Raw genomic sequence first — 19703 nt, 5'->3', positions numbered from 1 at the left:
ATAGATAGATGATTTATCTAGGCCTTGGAAAGGAAATCACTCAGCTAAATGAGCATCACACAAGGAGGGAGAATTATATATATATACATACACACACACACACACACACACACACACACACACACACACACACACACACACATATATATGAGGCTGGCTCTCCTCGCAGAAGGCAGACTGGGTACCAGGTCACACCAATACTCGCTTATATCCACGTTGAGAGGCTGTTGTTTTCATCACAAATGGTAGATGAGGAACTGTAGGCTGGAGGGCTCCTGTGAGCTGTCAGTGTGGCGGAGCTTCTCTGTGCTACCCCGCCACTCACATCGCCCTCTCGATGTCCACATTTCCTCCTGCTCTCCGCATCTGTCAGCTAGCCGTCACTCCACCTTGGCCCTCTGCCACCACCATTTCTGCCCCAGTGAGGCACCCACAAAGCCCTCTCAGCTGCCTTTGAACTTGTCTTTCTGCTTTAGACATCTTCCCTTCCGGCATCCGCTCAGCTGCTGATGGTGTCATTAACCTATTACATTTTTCCCAGGCATATCTAGCTCTTTAGCAGTCAGATAAAGTTGAACTTCTGCAGCATGACAGGCTAAGAAGGCCTTTGCTTATCTTTGCAAATGCCTCTCGTCCTTTCCTGCCTTACCCTTTTCTGCTGTCAGCATTCCCGCACAGTCTCTCTGGTGCCCTCATTCCTTCATCTCCGCAGGAACGCCTTTCCTGTCCTCATCACTGTGACTCCTGAGAGCTTTCATAGCGCATGTCAAGTACACCTTACTAACAGGTCTCTAACTTCCCTGGCGCGTAGCACTTGGTACCAGAGCTGCATTTGGATGTGCTTAGAATGTCACACCACAAGACTGGTATGTTTATAAAACTAGTAGTGGTGATGATATTCATAGCTATAAACATTCCCCAAGCACTGAGTGTGTAAACTTGACCCCATGCTAAGTCTTAATATACATTACGCATTTGAGCCCTGCAATCTACTTAACAAGATTATTATACAGGTTGAGAGGCCATATAAGACTTGGGGACATCTCAGGTATTCGAATACTTTTAGATTTTACAGGCAGAACATCCCTAATTTCAAACATTGGATATTCAAAATGCTCCATTTGAGGCATCATGGTTGCAGCAAAAAAGTGATGGACTTTGAAGCTTTTGGATTTTGAATAAAGGTTCTCAGTTTGTACACAGTCACAGAAGAGAAAACCTCTGTCATCAGAGGTCAATGAACTTGTATAGGTAGAATTGTAAACAGTGGGCCCAACCCAGTAAATCTGACTCTAGGGGGCTTGACTTCAGTTTCTTTGTTCCTTCTACGAGACTGGGAAACCTAGCAGAGGAACAAACAAAGCGAGTGTGAGTCCAGCACACAGAACAGAAGCACTCATAGAGTTAGTATGTCAGTGAACGCACTCAGGAACATCCATAGAGTTAGTATATTGATGAACACTCAGGAACAGCCATGGAGTTAGTATGTTGGCGAACACCCTCAGAAGCATACATGGAGTTGGTATGTCACCAAATGCACTCAGGAGAGACCAAGGTCTTTTCTGTTTGCTAAAGCGCAGGTGTGGCAGTGTGTACCGGTGGGAACCTCCTCATGGGAGGTGACACTTACCATAAGCTTCCTCCTGATAGCCTCTAGCTTTTCAGTAGCTGCAGCCAGGTCTAAGTTTGTTTGGGCCAGTGCCTGGCGTTTTGGCTCCACATGGCAGTAAACCTGAAAATGCACATGGGGCATTCAGAAGGCAATGCAGATGCAAAGAGAACAGTAACCGTCCAGTCCACCCCCCCCCCCCACACACACACAGTAAACCTCCAGGGTGCAGAGCAATGTGCTCTTTGTTTCTTTGCCATTTGCTACCTCAGCAGACACAGTTTTCCATACGCTTTCTGCTTTTCCGTTACTTGTTTATTCTGGAATTTAGGGCGATAAGTACTTGCATAAAGTGTTACATAAGCCAAATACCATCAATATACTAAAATCAGTTTGTCCTGCAATGACTGACCCCACTGGAGTTATCTAACCAGGCAGAGGAGCGGTCTAGCCTGAGGGTAGAGAGTCTCTGGACGAAAGGGCAAGGAGAGGCACCCACATCACACTAACCTCACACCTCACTTTCTGTTCCCAGCTCCTGATTACACCACGTCTGCCGTGTATCGAGGTGGAGAGTCAGGGTGAATCCGATGCTATCTCCTAATCTATAAGGGATGCACAATGCGGCCACAGAGGAGCCCTACATTCATCTCCCCACCCTGGGAACAAATTGGACTCAGCACTCGGGCACTGGACTGAGAGAGGCCACACACACACTATAATCTGTGTAAACCCTCTGTGGAAGTTTCCCTGAGCAGAGACAAACAGAACATCAAGGCCTCACACCGTGAACGCTTTAGCCGGATTTCACGATGACAATTTGGGGATGACAGTATGACTGGGATCTGATTATGACATTACAGCTTGCCCTGACAGAATGAATCAGCGTCTCGGAGACCAGGTCACACCAGTTCCCTCTCTGTATCTCACACTGTGGGAAGGGTTGGAGGCATGGTTGGCAGGGGTTGAATACTGGACACACGACTAAATGAAATGCTCATCTATTTTTACATTTTCCCAAGGAAGCAAAATTAATGTCATTTAAACGCCGGAAACGCCGTTCTCCATCTCGGCAGAGGTTCGTCAAGTGTTGACGCTAGTGTAGGGCTTCGTCCGACTCCGTACGAACTCAAGACTCGGGGATTTTCCAGGGCAACATAAAGTGACTTATTTTAGTGTTAACATAATTTAATATCTGTAAACCAGTTGTCACTTCTAAAAAAGTGATTTGAAGTGTTGAAACTAGCTAGCCACCCTTCCCTAGAGAAGTGATGTTCTCCAATATATTATCTTCCTGTTTAGAATTATTTTAACTCTGACACACTGACTCTCAGTCTTAAAATTATATGCCATTTTTTTTGAACTTAGACTTTTCTTCTTTCTTTCTTTCTTTCCTTCCCTCCCTCCCTCCCTCCCTCCCTCCCTCCCTCCCTCCCTCCCTTCCTTCCTTTCTTTCCTTCTTTCTTATGTGTACAATATTCTGTCTGTGTGTATGTTTGCGGGCCAGAAGAGGGCACCAAACCCCTTTACAGATGGTTGTGAGCCACAATATGGTTGCTGGGAATTGAACTCAGGACCTTTGGAAGATCAGGCAATGCTCTTAACCTCTGAGCCATCTTTCCAGCCCGATTATATGCCATTTTTTCCAAAAACTCAGTTGCAAATAAATTTATATTTTTTGCTGAACTAAAAATTAACCTGATAGTAGAGATGCTCTCATCCTGCTATGGACTGTGTTCCACGATACTAACTTGCCATGTAAGAGATACCCACTGCTGCGGTTTCTGTCACGACTTGGGAGGAAGCCATTACTTTCTGACTGGACTTAAGGCCCACTCTCCAGGATGGAACATGTGCTGAGCTGTAAATTTGGGTAAGATCCTGTGGTTAGAGATGTTCCAGGACTAGAGGGAAAGAAAATACTACTGTTGTTCACTATGGCAGACAGACAGCTAAACTGCCTTCTCTGTAGTCCTGCTGTTTGCTATGGACAGACAGACAGCTAACTACCTTCTAAGTAGTCCTGTTTAAGCCCACACTAGTACTGCTCAGCCTAGACCAGAGAGACTTCTCTCTATGGCAAAATGGTGATGGTAAAGATTCTAAGTGGTCAAAGTGTTGAGAATAAGTGCCTGTCTATAAACAAAGCTACTTCCTCCCTCGAGGCCCAGGACACACAGCAGAGCGAAGGCCAAAGCTAGAGGTCGGGCGGAATGCTACGGCGCACTGTCCTCTGACAGGAGCTCAGGAGCAGCTGTGGAATGCTATGGCGCACTGTCCTCTGACAGGAGCTCAGGTCGGGCGGATGCTATGGCGCACTGTCCTCTGACAGGAGCTCAGGTCAGGCGGATGCTATGGCGCACTGTCCTCTGACAGGAGCTCAGGAGCAGCTGTGGAATGCTATGGCGCACTGTCCTCTGACAGGAGCTCAGGTCGGGCGGATGCTATGGCGCACTGTCTTCTGACAGGAGCTCAGGTCAGGCGGATGCTATGGCGCACTGTCCTCTGACAGGAGCTCAGGAGCAGCTGTGGAATGCTATGGCGCACTGTCCTCTGACAGGAGCTCAGGTCGGGCGGATGCTATGGCGCACTGTCCTCTGACAGAGCTCAGGTCGGGCGGAATGCTATGGCGCACTGTCCTCTGACAGGAGCTCAGGAGTAGCTGTGGACTCTGCACAAGACAGGCAGAAGCTTGGCTAGGTAAGATTCTCAGGTCAGGAGGCTCCCCAGCTACTGAGAGCCCTTGGTTGTCAGGTGGGGTGTCACTTTCTGTGGTACTGCAGCAGCTGGTTGAGTTGCCCATGCTTTAGTAAACAGTCCTCCCAAAGTTGTGCTCACACAAGGAACCCCAATTAAACCCAGAGACATGAAATAGGGGACTAGCTGGGAAGGAAAGGAGATCAAGAGAAGTGGGGAGAGAAGAGGGAGTAACGGGAGTGAAATAGGGTCACAAGACATTGTACATGGAATGCAACTGTCAAGAAAGAGAAAGCAATTTTTACCTCATAGAACTTAATGATGTTGATGACCCAGGCACAGAGACCAGCGGCTGCAAAAGATTTGGTCCGAATCAGGTTTGGATTAAACTCTGGGTCTTTCAAATATTGTTCATTCACCACTTTTAGACAGTTCTCTGGAATGTGTTCTTTATCGTAGTTAATTAACGCTTGCAGGAAATCATCGACCTGCAGAGTGAAAGGACTTACTGCAATGAGCCCATTCTGGCTGCAGAGAAAATTCCAAGATCCAGAGTTAAAATCAGCTTTCCGGACTCGCGCTACAAAGGCACAATGGCACGCTGCACTTATCCCACTGTTCGGCTTTTTCAGGCTTTACAGTATGAAGTTAGAATTAGCAATGGACACTTTTAAAACCTCTTCTGTGCCAGCTCAGGAGGTGCTCGTGGTTTGAAGAAAAGAAAGGCAGGAGAGCAAAGGCAAAAGCACATACCCACTGCCCTCTGCTTCACCTTCTTACACATTACTAACACTTTTTTCTAGCCTAAGAAATCGGTGTCATTTTCTCCCTTCTACACTTAGCCACTTTCATAATTTTGCAAATAATTAGCAACCTTCTACCTGCTGCTGGCATTGACTTAGGTCCGCCACAACCCCCTGCTAGCCTCCAGCAACAGCTGGGTTCCACTCTAAGGAACGGTGGCTGCTGGCGTGGACCAGCTATGGAGATGGTGCCTGTTGACTTAAAACTGATTTAAACTTTTTTTTTTTTTTTTGCTGTCAAGTACATCTGTAGTAATAAGAATGTTAAGAAGTCATTGAGATTTCCCCTCTGCCGCTTGGGCTAACGATACCTTCCCCATGAAGATTTTAGCTGCTTTCCAGCTCCGGTCTCTTGGCACTCTGCCGCGGGGGGCCATGAGGACCATCACAGCAGCAGTGACATTGGTAACAGCGTTTGGGGGGTTGGGGAAGGTTTTCAGCTCGGTGAGGTTCACCTGAAAAACAGGGCAGTTACACAGACACTCAGATGAGGGGCTCTGGGGGTCACTCGGTTTCCAGCTAACCTTCAGCCCCCCACTTCCTAACAGCTTCTTGCAGGCTGGATTTTAATTTAGGATTACAGGGGCCTCAGTCCTGCCTGGGTACTTCTCTGATATTCTGGAAACATCCCTGAAATTTTGATGCTTCCAAGGAAAAGAACAAAAACAAACAAAACCAAAACCAAATCAAAACAGTCCTATAGATCTGCAGGTACAGAAGCCAGGAGATTTTGTGCATGCATAGGCATGTATGGATTCCAGCCCACGATGTGAGGTACTTGTACTTTAAGCAGGCTCTCCCTGTAAACATCATTCTCTAGGTCAGTGTACCTTACTTCTACTTTTCTGCTTTGAACGTATAAGTACAGACACCTCTTCCTTAAACCACAGTGGATCTTAACTGGGAAGGGGTTCGTGGACGCAGAAATGCCTTTCCCACTGCTTGATTCCCTCAGTGCAGAATACTGACTCATTGTCAGTGGATGTGGTGGTTAAATCATAGTAAGGGAGGGAAGATACTCTTGGGCAGAAATTAGTATTTATTATAGAAGGAGAGAGGGGAGAAAGGGAGTGGAGAAAACCGTATAGCGCATTAAAAACAATTAAAAAAAGAAAAAGAGGTACACGTAGTTTCATAACGTATGATCTAAAAGCAAAATCAAATGTGTCTTACTCAAAACTATTTCTACAAAGAGTAGAGGAAGCAGAGCCAGAGCAGAGTGCTAATGAGCGCTGTTAACGCTAGTGAGCTGGTGAGCGCTAGTTAGCTCTGCATCACTCAGACACACCTTACACACACACACACACACTCCTGCACCCCAGGTGATATTGGTTTGTTTTGTTTGATTAAAGAATTGGGTCTCAGGGTGTCCAAATAGCTAGAAATGAGGTCAAACTGGACTATTGGAGGACTTCTGGCAGTTAGATAAAGCCAGCATCCCTCAGAACTTATGAACACAGCTCCCATCTGCCCAAAGGAGACACCAAAGCCCACGCCAGCCTCCAGCCTCTCCTAGTATCACAAGTACCTGGTATACATCTCAAAGTCTCCACAGTAGCCTGCTGGCTTCTCACCTCCCTAGTGATACCTGCTCTATTCTCTTTATAAAGGCTAGGTGCCTTCCCCCCCCCCCCCCCCGCTTTCTCTATTCTCCATCTCTGGCTATTGTCCCCTCTCTTACAGAGAGCCCTGGTCATCTCCACTCTGCAGGGGACATTCACTGTACTTCTCTTTCTCTGCTTTGGACTCTTTAGCGCTCTCTCTCTCTCTCTCTCTCTCTCTCTCTCTCTCTCACACACACACACACACACACACACACACACACACAACAATAAAAACGTTAGCCCTATCATGAAGGGGTCACATTGGCAGTGTCCTTGGTGTAGCTGCTCACATAACAATGAGTAAATATATTTAGAGAAAAATTCAGAAATTTAGGGAAAGACAGAAAGAAACATTCCATTAGTCAGAAGTAATCTGTTAATTTTCTACTATTTTAACTTTGATTATTTTATAATTTCAATCAAATGAGTCATGGTGCCTCAGTGTGTTTACCGACTTCCTGTGAACATTTCTCTTTTGTTCAGCAATATTTAACAATATCATTTTAGGGAAGTAGAATGAGCATACAATAATCTCTCATAGTATAATCACATTCTTAACAATTTTCAGTTTTATGATAACAGTATAAAACTCTTTCAAGGCTTTGTTCTTGTTCAAATAGTTTCTAAACAACCAAACAAAAAAGATCGAGAAAGGAATTGAGGATTTTCTGAGGATTTTCCTGGAAAAGCAGTGAAATTTAGATCCTTCTACCTTTAGAGCTAAATCTCATGATTCAGGCCTACAAAATTTCCTGGGATTCTTTCTGGTGGCCTGGAGCGCAACAGGACTAGACTATCTGCAGGCTTTAAAAATACCAGTGCCCAGAGTCTCCCTTGCAATACGGTGTGGTGAACACAGACCACTTCTCTCATATGAATCGGGATGCTCCGTGAGGTCATTCTCCAGGGCAAAGTGGGGGAGATGGCAGGGATCTTGGGATCTTTGGTCCTACCACTGACAGTATGAGGGCATCTTATGTTTTTATATTTGAGAGGAAATAAAGAACTCTTTGGCTAGTTCTCAGAGTCGCACATAATGTGAAGGATAGGAGCAATCGTTACTCATTGGGACAGCCTCCTGGAAGGCTGGAAGGCCAACTCCTCAGGGTTAGCAGCATTTAGTAGGCTATGGCTGTGGCATGCAGCAGGGCCTTGGGAGCTAACAGGTATTCAGAGAGCCACAGAGTCCTGCTCTAGGGTACCTTCCCTTGCTCTTGTCTTCATTTACCCACCATTCCACTGTTCATGAGTCAGTGCTCTGCACTGAGGGAATTCAGCATAGGAAAGACATTAGCATCCATGGATCCCTCCCAGTTGGGCGTCACTGTGGTGTAAGGGGGTGGTGTCTGTACTTACGAATTTAAAACAGAATTAAGACACCCTGACCTAGAGAACGAGATGGGCGGGAAAGAAGTGGAACTATAAAGATGACCTCAAGGGTTCGCTAAACTTTGGTGTGTTCTGTCCTTTTGCAAGGCTTTGTGGCTACATGAGCCATCCGCTCCGTCTTAGGACGCACACTCTCATAACCTTTGACTATTTACGAACCTCCCACCAGACAAGAACCCAGTTTACCCTGTTGAGTGTATTGAGCGCAGCCTTAGCAGCCACCAGGGCAGGCTCAGCCTTGAGCAGATCAGCCTCACACTCTCTCTGCTTCTGGGATACTTCAGTTTGAATGGCAGCCACCTAATTAGAGAGGATGATTAGAGAGGGAAAGCCCTTGAGCCGCCCCCCATTGTTGTCTCCAGCACAAAACATGGACTGACTCTGACGTGCTATCAGGCAACACATTTGTCTATATTTGCAACAGGTGAGTAATTTACCCTCAGCACAGTGTGTGCGCAGAGCTCTGGAAAGCAAACACAACAACAAACTCAAAACCAAGCAGACTTAATATCAAAGTACTCCAAAAGGGCTTCTCGCCACTTGATTATAAGATGCCCCTAATAATTAAACCAAACCAAAAAAAAAAAATAAATAAAGCAAATAAAAAACCAGAAGTAAGCAGCCATCTTTCTGTTTTTTACTTTTCGTTTTAGATTTCCCCAAACAAATTAAGAGGTAATCCAGCTGAACCAAGAAGTTGGTCCACAGAAAGTTTTAGAATTCTCCATCTAATTCTTACTAGTGTGTGTTTAGCAGCCCTGATGGCCATTCCCTTTAGAATATAGGCAAGAAACAGGGAGACAGCCCAGTTAGTGCAGTGCTTGCTGGTGGCACACAGCCGCACACATACAAACATATGCACACATACATACAAACATGGGAAGCTCTTTTGTTCAGAACAGAAAATCCATTGTTCTGTGGTCATGGTTTGCATGTTTCACCAATGACAGAATTTTTATTTTATTTTATTTTTAAAAAAGATTAACTAGTGGCTTTTCCAAGTAAGAAGCTACTGATGCACCCAAGTGTTTCACAGGTAACTCAATACCCCGACACCCCCTTTCCTGTTGTCTGTCCTCTTGGCAGAAATCTGCACCAGCCTCTCTCTATACACGCCACTGTATCTCCCTATGGGAAGCTGAGCTGGGAACTTGAACTAACCCAGTGTGTGAGGCTGGAATTCGTCTACCTTCCCCTTGCAGGATGCTGTAAAATTTTAATGCCAGGTAAGAGTGAGTTTTTATCCTCAGCAGGCTTGAGTTTCACGCTGTGGCACTGGGCACCAGGATGAAGTCCTGGTGGAAGGCTTCTGGGGTGAGGGTGATTGTGAGGAATAAAGTTGGAACGAATGTGCATTTCTTCAGATGTGTTTGGAATGAGCAGGTTCAACCACACCATCAAATTAAACACAGCTCACGACAAATTATGTTGTCTGCTGCGGCTTTATTAGCAGTAATTAGCCTTCTCCTGATTAAGCATTATTTTGCTGTGTACTGTACCTTTTCTGAACATAATTGCTGCAGGGTAGATCTGTGATCTCCCGCTAACACACACACAGCCGCTGCTAAAGTCAATAAGAAAGCACTGCACGCTTCCTAAGAACTCCTCCAAAACCACACCCCCAGGACAGTCAGCATCACCAAGAATGGCCAGTGTCACCAACAACAGCTGGCTCCACCACTAAAATCGTAGATTTTTCTGGTGTGCCGCAATGCAAAACAACAGCAAAGTGGCCACTGACTCAAGCAATTTCCAGCTTTTAATTAAATAGCCCTAATTATAATTTTTGCCTCAAATAATAAAGTATTTATTAATTTCAATGAGTGAGTATTTATTAACTATCTATGTTTGCTATCTTGTATCCTTTGGAAAATAAGATGCATAGGAAATACATTACATTTTCGCTGAATGAAAATTGTGAAAGTCTTATTTATTTGGGGGATGCTAGGAACTCAAATTCAAAGAAAGCAGCCCCCACACAACCCCAAAGGCTGTTGTTTCCAGCAGCGAACCATTGCACAGAACACCAGGGCCTGGGTCCGCTAGGAAAGAAGGCATTCAGCCTAGGACTTCATAATGAATGTTACTTGTATTATTAAAATGTGAAACTTGAAAACCATCTTGCAAAGTGATGGAATGGGCTTTGTTAACAATTGAGTTGTTCAATTTGCCTAAAAACTGGAAACCTTTAGAAACCTCCGCCGCGACTCCCTGACCTTTACTGTATTACAAATAGGCCTGATGTGCAAGATCCACATCCATTATATGCTTGAATGAGCTCAGTATTTATTGTTCTTTCATATCATTAAGGAGCTAAAAGGTTGGGAAAATGCATAATGTAAAGAAAGGTCAAGTGGTAATCACGGTGTGAAATGCTGTTACATGTGTAGCTATAATAATTCCTTAGACTTTGTGCTCCCTGGAGAGGAAGTTGTTCAAAATTGTTCACCTACAAAGGTTTATTTTGTGCTAAATATAGCTCAGCACTCTAAATGGTGGTAAGAGTCTGACCTTTCGCTCCTCCGCGTCGGCGATGGCCTTTTCCTGGCTCACTTTCTCCGTCTGAAGCCCGATCTTTGTGATCAGGGCTTCGGCGTCATGATTTCTGAGCTGGAGCTCGGCTTCTTGAGAGGCCAGCCTGGCTTTCAGATTCTCCACCTGAAGGAAGAGTTGTCACTTTGGAACCACTTCTAATGAGAACAGGGCTGTCTTCCACATGGGTTTGGGGATCCTTACCAGTTCAGGGGGCACACATGTTTCTACTCCGATTTGACTTCGATTTTCATTTGCCAAAATGTAGCGCCATTTATTTTTTTCACATGAGAAAATCAGAATACTGCATTTCAGGACACAGGATTACCGTTTGTGGGCAGGGGTTTATCTTGGCTACTAAATCTGTCTGCTCAGGGAAATACTAACAAAGGTGCTCATCAGAGCCCTTGACATCTCAGGACACCAGGCCAAGATCACAAAGGCAGTGGGACAATGAGCTTAGTCACTCCTGGGAGGCTCTCTTGTCCTCTCAAAGGGAAGCTGCTGGAAGTGAATAACTTAGACATGAGCTGTCTTTGATTACAGAGTATCTGGCTGCCTGGTGCAGCTTAGCTAGTAGTTCCCCTTGCCAGCCAACATAGCGTGCCTTTCTTCATTCCTCTTACCCTCTGCGGTGTCTGTGCAGAGCCACACAGACCATCCAATGCAGAACCTCGCGTTAATGCAAAGGGTGTGTTCTTTGAGTACCAACATGGCATGGGTTGCAGAAGAAGAGGAGAGCAGAGGATGTGATACAGGAGCATAAGATGCCGCCTATAGCTTGGACAGTAAAGGCGAACTGAAGGGAGAGGAGTAAGTATCTGGTACAGACACACATTACGGGCCTTGCTGAAACCCTCCCTCCAGCCTCCCATTCCCAATCACAAGCAGTGTTTCATCAAACACAAGTTCTTGGCATGTGAAACTATAAAACACCGTCTTGCAGGAAACACATGGAAGGGCCTATTGATGGATCTTTTGACAGTTACCAGCAATGTTCAGAATCCACTGTAGCTTAGGCCCAGTTAGTACAGGGAAAGGCCAGGCTGGTCCACTGAGGCTGTGTGACACCTTGGACAACATCCACCACCAAAATGACATAGACAAGCTTCAGAGCCCAGCTCTAACTCTGTCTTAAATACTTTGAACTCCCTTCTAACACTGTAGGAGTGATACCTGTGTCCCATTTGGGTTTGGCTTTAACAATGAAATAAGACTCCCGCACTGATTCTTGATTTACCCTTTAGAAAGAGCTGACCACAGAGGCTAGGATGTCTGAGAGAACTGGTGGCTGAAATAGGCACGTCCACCTGGAGGTCAGGGAGAAATGCAGCCTAGGGCCACTTCACCGTCATCAGTCAGGTCATGACGGCCTCGCTGGGGCTGAGTGTCTAAGACAGCAGGAATCCTGCTTCCATCCTGGCAAAATGCCAAAACCCCTGACTCCAAGCCAGAGGCTAAGAAGGCAAGGCCAGAGAGGAAATGGGAAAGTTGTCCCTCCAAATCCACACTGCTATGCACAGCTTCAGGCTGAGAGGAGAAGATGTCCTCAAACCAGCTGGGTCAAGAGTAACTGTGGCTCCTTTCCTCACTCAGAAAAGAAAGTGTATCCTCCGTCTTCAAACTACGCAAGGCAAAACTAGGCATCGGAGATACCGGGTGAGTACTGCTTCGAGAGGAAGCCTAGTGATTATGCTGCTTATAGATTATAGATAGATTCTTCGGCAGTAAACTTGATTCTACTAGCACTGAGTAGGAAGCTGGGTTTCCAGTTCCAGGCATGGTTTCACTACTGTTAAGTGGTTCTTAAGTCATATTTGAGAGCTGGTGGTTACTGCAAAGGCTTGTGTGCCACTGCTGTGCCCTTGAGTGACTGTGCCCTGCTGGCTGTTAGGGTGGCTCCTCCCCTCCTTAGGAAGTGTACATGGTGCCTTCTGGTACCGTGAAAGGCCTCAGGGAGGAGGCTTTCAGGTCGGTTCCTGCTTGCGGGTCCCTGGGCCTTGCCTGTTATTGAAATGCATAGCATCTTCAGCAATAGGGACTCACTTTCCATCTCTGGGGGCAGCGATTCACAAATAGATATCCTTATACCCACAGGTAAGTGTAGTCTCCTCATCAGGAAATTTCTCTTTGCTTCAGACAGAGACCGCTAAGAAAACCACAACCCACAAACGGCAGAGTGTGAAGTCCTGCTCCAAACATATCTGCATCTACAAATGCTTCCACACACAAGGCTCAGGGGACATTGTGCAAGAGAGGGCAGAAAGGTTGTAAGAGCCGCAGAATCAGGGGTTTGCTGGGAGATTGTGTCTCCTAGAAACATCAGTAGCCATACTTACAACTTCCCAAACATGAGGGGAAGAAGAGCAAGATCAATGAACACAACAAAGTGGATGAGGGGGAAGTATCAACCTTACACAAAGAACCACCAGCAGCCAAGGAGATCTGCGAGGAAGAGGGTGCTCTTCCCCAGTATCAAATTACTAGCCCTGAAAACACGCATATAACCAAAGGTGTATGGACTAAACAAGCTGTAGTTAGAAATATGTGTGTGTGCGTGTGTGTGTGTGTGTATGTGTGTGCGTGCGTGTGTGTGTGTATGTGCGTGTGTGTGTATGTGTGTGCGTGTGTGTGTATGTGCGTGTATGTATGTGTGTGCGTGCGTGTGTGTATGTGTGTGCATGTGTGTGTGTATGTGTGCCTGTGTATGTGTGTATGTGTGTGCGTGTGTGTGTGTATGTGTGTATGTGTGTGCGTGTGTGTATGTGTGTGTGTATGTATGTGTATGTATGTGCGTGCGTGTGTGTATGTGTGTATGTATGTGTGTATGTGTGTGTATGTGTGCGTGTGTATGTGTGTATGTGTGTGCGTGTGTGTGTGTATGTGCATGTTTATGTGTGTGCGTGTGTGTATGTGTGTGTATGTATGTGTGTGTATATGTGTATGTGTGTGTGTATGTGTGTGTATGTGTGTATGTGTGTGTATGTATGTGTGTGTGTATGTGTGTGCGTGTGTGTATGTGTGTGTGTGCGTGCGTGTGTATGTGTGTGTATGTGTGCGTGTGTGTATGTGTGTTTGTATGTGTGTATGTGTGTGTCTGTGTGTGTCTGTGTGTATGTGTGTGTATGTGTGTGCGTGTGTGTGTGCATGTGTGTATGTGTGTGCGTATGTGTGTGTGTGTACATGTGCGTGTGTGCATGTGTGTGTGTATGTGTGTGTATGTGTGTGTGCGTGTGTGTATGTGTGTGCGTGTGTGTGTGCGTGTGTGTATGTGTGTATGTGTGTGCGTGTGTGTGCGTGTGTGTATGTGTGTATGTGTGTGTGCGTGTGTGTGTGCGTATGTGTATGTGTGTGTGTGTGTGTGTGTGCGTGTGTGTGTGCGCGCGCATGTGTGTATGCAATAACAGTGAAAAAAGAGGCAATGGATATGAAGGAGAATGGGAAGGATTGGAGAGAGAAAAGGGACGGGGAAAATGTTGTAATTATACGACAATCTCAAAAATGCCAAGAAAAAAACCAAGAAAGAGGAAACCTTGTTTTCTTCTGTGAGCAAGCAGAGGGTCCCTCAGAAAGAGGCACCCTGTCTCTGGTCGCACCTGTGAGGCGGTGGTCCATAGTCTCTGGATGCCATTCCCCAGGTGTTCCTTCCTCTGCTGTACCTCTTCTCGCTTCCTCTTCAGCAGGCTCTTGAACAGCGATATTTGCTCCAGGAAACTCCTCGGGGTGGCGTAACTGTATCTTCTCTCATTCTGGTAATAGCAGGCACTCATTTCTCTTACACTGCTGTGAACATGGGCCATGAAACGGCTAATCGAATCTTTGTGTTGTGGCTGAAACATTGATATGATATTTCTCATGAAATTCTTTCGAATTGAAAATATAATTTAGACAACAGAGGAAAAAATACCAGAAATTATACAGTATTTTCTTTCTAAAAGCCAGGGCAAATTTCCTACTGTCTTTTAGCCAGGTAGGACAAAGGGTGTTTTTATGTGCTTCTCATCCAAACTCAGGAGCCAATAGAATGGACAAAGCCCAGATCTTCACAACTTGAGCTCTCAAATATATGGGAAAAAGAAAACATGCAAGACAATATTCCAAGGGGTATTTTTCGAGAGAGGTCACTTCCGTGCTGAACTTTAGACAAAAAGAATCAATACAGAGCCAGGGGACAAAGAAGCTGAATCAGAGAAATGGAACTTTATGGGAATCCAGGTCAACCAACATGGATGGGTAAACTGTCCAAGCCGCTGAGGGGAAATACGCTGGGTAGTTCTATTCTTATTGGAGAAGTGAACACCAACAGCAGAAAGCCCTCCCCCTGCAGAGTCCCTGCCTGTCCCTTCTGGTGTCCTCTGTGACTTCTGCAATAGTTAACTTTTTAATTTGTACAGCCACATCTCCCTCATTCTAATGATTATTTATTGCATTCTGTACAAGATGAACCAGATTCAATTAATCAGGGGAGGCCTAAAAATCAATTAATATGAATTAAATGAGCTACACCAACTCTTTGCAAAGTCACACATAATTTACCAAAGTGTTGTCAATAACACTCAGGCAGCTTCAGGAAAACTGCACACAAGTGGCCGATGATGCAGTTAAATGTTTCAAACCCGGACCATCAATATTGCGACTGGAACCGTGAGCAGCACAGTGGGGAGAACTGCTCCTCGGCACACGGCCTCGTTAACTACACAGATTCCTAGCACTACGGCAAGCCACAGATGAATGGGAGATCATTACGTGAGTGCACCATTGGGTCGGTTAAAAACCTGTCTCCCTAGTAATTGAAAGAATGTGTGTTCAAAGGAAAAACTCAGGGATGTAAATCTTGAATTGTACTGAATTCAGGGGGATTCAAGATGCATGCCTGTTAGCAATTAGTGGGTTCAGAAAATACAATTTATGAGCAAGTCTATAAATGTCATATGCATCATATTTCCTAGAGGACTTTATCTTCCCAACAACTTGGCTCCAATATAACCGTGCACCTATCTGCTCTTGACCCATGTTGCTTTGACAGGAACTTTCAGACACACCTTCCTACGACAGACAAATCCCTTCTCAGCCAAGCATAACCTCCTTATAGAGAGAAAAACAGCAACAACTGACAAAACGCCCTGGCTCCTGCCCAGCCATGATCCTTATGAGGAGGCTCCCCAGCAGCCCTGAAAAGCTCCTTCTTAACAACAGTTTCATTTGTAAATCTCCGATGGAAAGAGTGGCTTCCGGGAGAGCTGGAAGTGGCCCGACACAACTTGTCTCAATGGGGCAAAATAACTATTGTTATGGGGCTTAACAAAATGGCCCAGCATGGGAGACTCGCGAGCCAGGGAGCAGCTGGTTGCAATTCACACTGTTTTTCAGAAAACTCAGTCGTTCCAGAGCAGACCCCTCTGATGCCTGTGACTGGTCTCCCCGCATTCTCAATTTGTCACTTTCTCTTATGATAAGGTCAGTAGTGACAGCACTTCCTGGCACTAACAGCTGTGGCTTTTAAAAGGGTCATTGTAGAACTACTAATTGCAGTAATTTCATTAGCATAAATTATTTATTCTGTCATTCATTTGTCTCCAGTTTTCTTCTGAGTGGGGAGCAGAGAAGGCCGCTGAGGGCTGCCGCAGAGCCTGCTGGAGCTTACACTCTCGGAGACTCAGGGAAGATCATCATTTCTGCCAGATTTGCCCCTTCAGCGGAACCAGTTGACACCATTTTGTAGTCATTTTGCAGCCAATCATGGTGAAGGCAAAAATAAAAATAAGCAGAGAGGCATTATGAAATGGCTCTAAATCTGTGGCTTTCCCACTAAGATTGCTTTGGAAGCCATGCTGTCTCCATTGCGAAATTCAATGCATAGATAAGATGGCTTTTTTCTTCACATGAGGAAGGAAATGTTTATTTTCCAGTCTCTCAGTTAGCTAGCTGTAAACACAGAAACATGAATTCCATGGTGCCTGGTGGGATGTCACTCAGGAGCCCTGGCTTTCCAGCCCAGTGCTCAGTGGCCCTCGTTGAGGACGCCAGCAAACGGTGAACGCAAATTATGTGTGTGTGTGTGTGTGTGTGTGTGTATGCTATTTCTTTCCAAACCAGCAAACCAGACCATATCAGTTTAAAAAATGAAATTTGGATTTATAAGAAAGGCAAATGAAAAACAGGAGATGAAAGGGGTTTCCTCCTGTTGTCTGAGTTAAACCCAGGAGAATTTTGTCCCTTATGATATCATACTCTTAAAGAGATATCTTAAAATGTTTTCTTGGATATTATTTGTGTCAACTTTTTAAATGTGAAACTACCAAGTTGTAAACTCTAGTATTTATAATTCATTCTTTTAGGGGTTGGTAAACTAAACAGTATTAGATTGTCAGGGCAGAAGCAGCTTGTTATAGAGAATCTAACGCGACTAAGAGGAGCGGAGTTCTGAGCACAGAAGCTGTTCACAGCGCCCATTCACCCTGACACACACTGTGGAGGCAGCCCCAGGGCTGGAATCCTATGGCCTCGGTTACATTTTTAGGCCTGAAAAATTAAGTAAGCCCTCATGTTTCCTACTGCCCACAAAAGGGGTCCTTCTCAATATTCCTTTTATGTTCTTTCAAAAGAACTGCACAAATTCAGTAAAAGGCAAGCCTGGGCTCTGGGACCCAACCACAGCAGGGCTATCAGTGAGCTGTCTCCACCTGTCACCCCAGTCACTGCCTGGCACAGGCAAGAATAAATAGGTTCTTCTCACAAGGCTGGGGTCAGAGGCAAACGGTGCAGGCACCAGAGCCCTGAGCAGCACTGTAACAGGTGCTGGGTGCTCGTCTCAAGCAGATCTCCACACTCCTGAGTTTTAACAAGTGCTGGGTGCTGGTCTCAGGCTGATCTCCACACTCCTGAGTTTTAACAAGTGCTGGGTGCTGGTCTCAGGCAGATCTCCACGCTCCCAATTTTTACTTTTGTCTTTAAGTTCAGAGTTCGTTGATTGGTCAAAGGCAATGTCAAGTCCAGGTGAGTATCCAGTATCAGAAGACGCGGCTCCCCGAGTCTCCTCACCATGGAAAATAGGAATGACGTGCTGAGGAGTCCAGAGAGATACAGGGAAGCTCACCTGCTCTCGTCCTTGTCCCTTTAACTCAAGCTCACTCACTCACTCACTCATTCAATCATTCATTCATTAATGTGTGTATGTTTGCAGCTATGTGTGTGTACTAGTGGTTGGTCCTGGAAGTCTTCCTTGATCACTTTCTATCACACACACACACACGCGCACACACTCACACATGCATATACACACACATGCACGCACACACACACGCGCGCGCACACACGCATGTACACACACACACACACACACACACACACACACACACACACACACCATCTTTCAGCTGAACCCAGAGCTCACTGATTCAGCTAGTGTGGGCAGGCAGCTGGTTTTCTCTGGGGAACCACCATTTCTCCTCTCTAGCGCTGGAATTCCCACCCAGCATTTATGTGGTTGGCAGGATCAAGGCTCTAGTCCTCACACTTGTGTCGGAAGTGCTTGGTACCCACGGAACCATCTCCCAGCCCCAGCTAAGCCTTGCTATGGGGGGATAAGGCTGGAGCTGTTGCGGCTAGTAAGACTAGCACACCCAGAAAAGCCACAAAATGATGAACTTTCATGTAGCTGATTCTTGCTGAACCCAGATTCCCAGGCCACCATGAAAACTGGACCCTCCTTTCATGGGTGGAGGAATTCCTAAACTTTAGAAAGTTGTACGAACCTTGGGAAGCAATACTCATTTAAAAACTCTATTCTAATTTTGATTAATAAGTGTAGAGCAACAAAAATGTAGAGTCATACTTGCATGCATGTGTAAAGGAAAAGGGTATAAACACTGGTGGCCTTTCCGACCCATCTGCAGACAGAAGCCGAAGCTAGCGTGAAGTTCAGGCAGATCCCAGAGATCTCCTTTTGGTTTTCTCTTGATACTTCAAAATGGCTTTAGTGTAACCACCCTGTACATGACTAGATATTCTAAAGGGATGTGTATGGCCGTCTCTTCAGCTATCAGACAATGACTCCAAAGAATTATAACTTCTGCAGTAATCCAACGGTAGGAACGAAACAGACCAAAGCCCTGGCAGCAGCTATAAGAAGGAGAGACTTCACATGCCTCTGACAACTTAGCGGACCACACTGCAGGACAGGGCAGAGCTGAGACAGTGCAGGGGCAACAACGGGTGGGGCCACACCTTGACCAGGACTTCCTCACACGCTCTATCTAAATCTAAGCTCATGCTAGTACCTGAAGTCCAGACTTGAGGTGTCACTAGCTCTTGTAGGGCAGACTTGGGGTGTCACAGTACCTGTAGGGCAGACTTGGAGTGTCCCTGGGCTCCTCTTCTTCTCTCCAATGTGGCCACATTCAACTCTCTCTTCTGTTTCCACATTCCATGTTTCTTTAATCATTGAATTGAGTGTGTAGGGCCAAGCCTAGTTCACTAAGGCTACCAGCAGGGCCACAGTTTGACTTTAGAAACTACGGTAATAACTGTACTTTTCCAGCAGTGTTTTCCCCGAGTGGGATTAGTATATGGCACGGTCAACTTTGTGTGTCTTAAGTTAGCAGCGATACTTCTGACAGACAATGCAAAGGAATCATCAGTACGGCACAGCCACTGCTGACGAGATAATGTAATGTTTGGCATGCGTGTGCATATCTGTGCGTGTGTGTGTGTTTGCACATATACAGGTACATTGGTTTTAGTGGGGTACATTGTTTTTAAGATGAAACTGTAGACCACTGGAGAAATATCAAGTCTAAATATGGCAGACAGGTGACTTCTCTAGTTGAGCGGATTACTCCTGCTGTCCCATGTTACACTCTCTCAGGGTACTGCTGTATTTAACTGTAATGTGACATGGTATTGAGCTGGGAGACCACACTGAAGCCTCACCCCAGAGGGACACTTCTTCCTGTGTCATTCAGCCGCCATGCCTGAGACAAATGGGCGGCTTCCATCCTTACGGTTTCCAGCATAGAACTCACCCTCCCCAGACAGCTCATATTTTAAATTTACATTTAAAGTTTGTCC

General features: G+C 45.7%; 1 protein-coding gene across 1 annotated transcript in view; it reads right to left on the bottom strand.

The window, feature by feature from the left end:
- Dnah11 (dynein axonemal heavy chain 11) overlaps window positions 1-19703 on the bottom strand; it is a 315059-nt gene that overhangs the window by 96728 nt on the left and 198628 nt on the right. Inside the window, exons 56-61 of the mRNA XM_075947535.1 lie at window positions 14231-14464; window positions 10614-10760; window positions 8289-8402; window positions 5421-5564; window positions 4612-4794; window positions 1631-1732 (exon numbers count right to left, since the gene is read on the bottom strand). Coding sequence (XP_075803650.1) covers window positions 1631-1732; window positions 4612-4794; window positions 5421-5564; window positions 8289-8402; window positions 10614-10760; window positions 14231-14464 — 924 coding nt within the window. The remainder of the gene's footprint in view (window positions 1-1630; window positions 1733-4611; window positions 4795-5420; window positions 5565-8288; window positions 8403-10613; window positions 10761-14230; window positions 14465-19703) is intronic.

This window comes from Microtus pennsylvanicus, chromosome 14 (assembly GCF_037038515.1).
Source record: "Microtus pennsylvanicus isolate mMicPen1 chromosome 14, mMicPen1.hap1, whole genome shotgun sequence".
Lineage (NCBI taxonomy): Eukaryota > Metazoa > Chordata > Mammalia > Rodentia > Cricetidae > Microtus > Microtus pennsylvanicus.
This window is presented reverse-complemented; position numbering and strand designations above follow the sequence as displayed.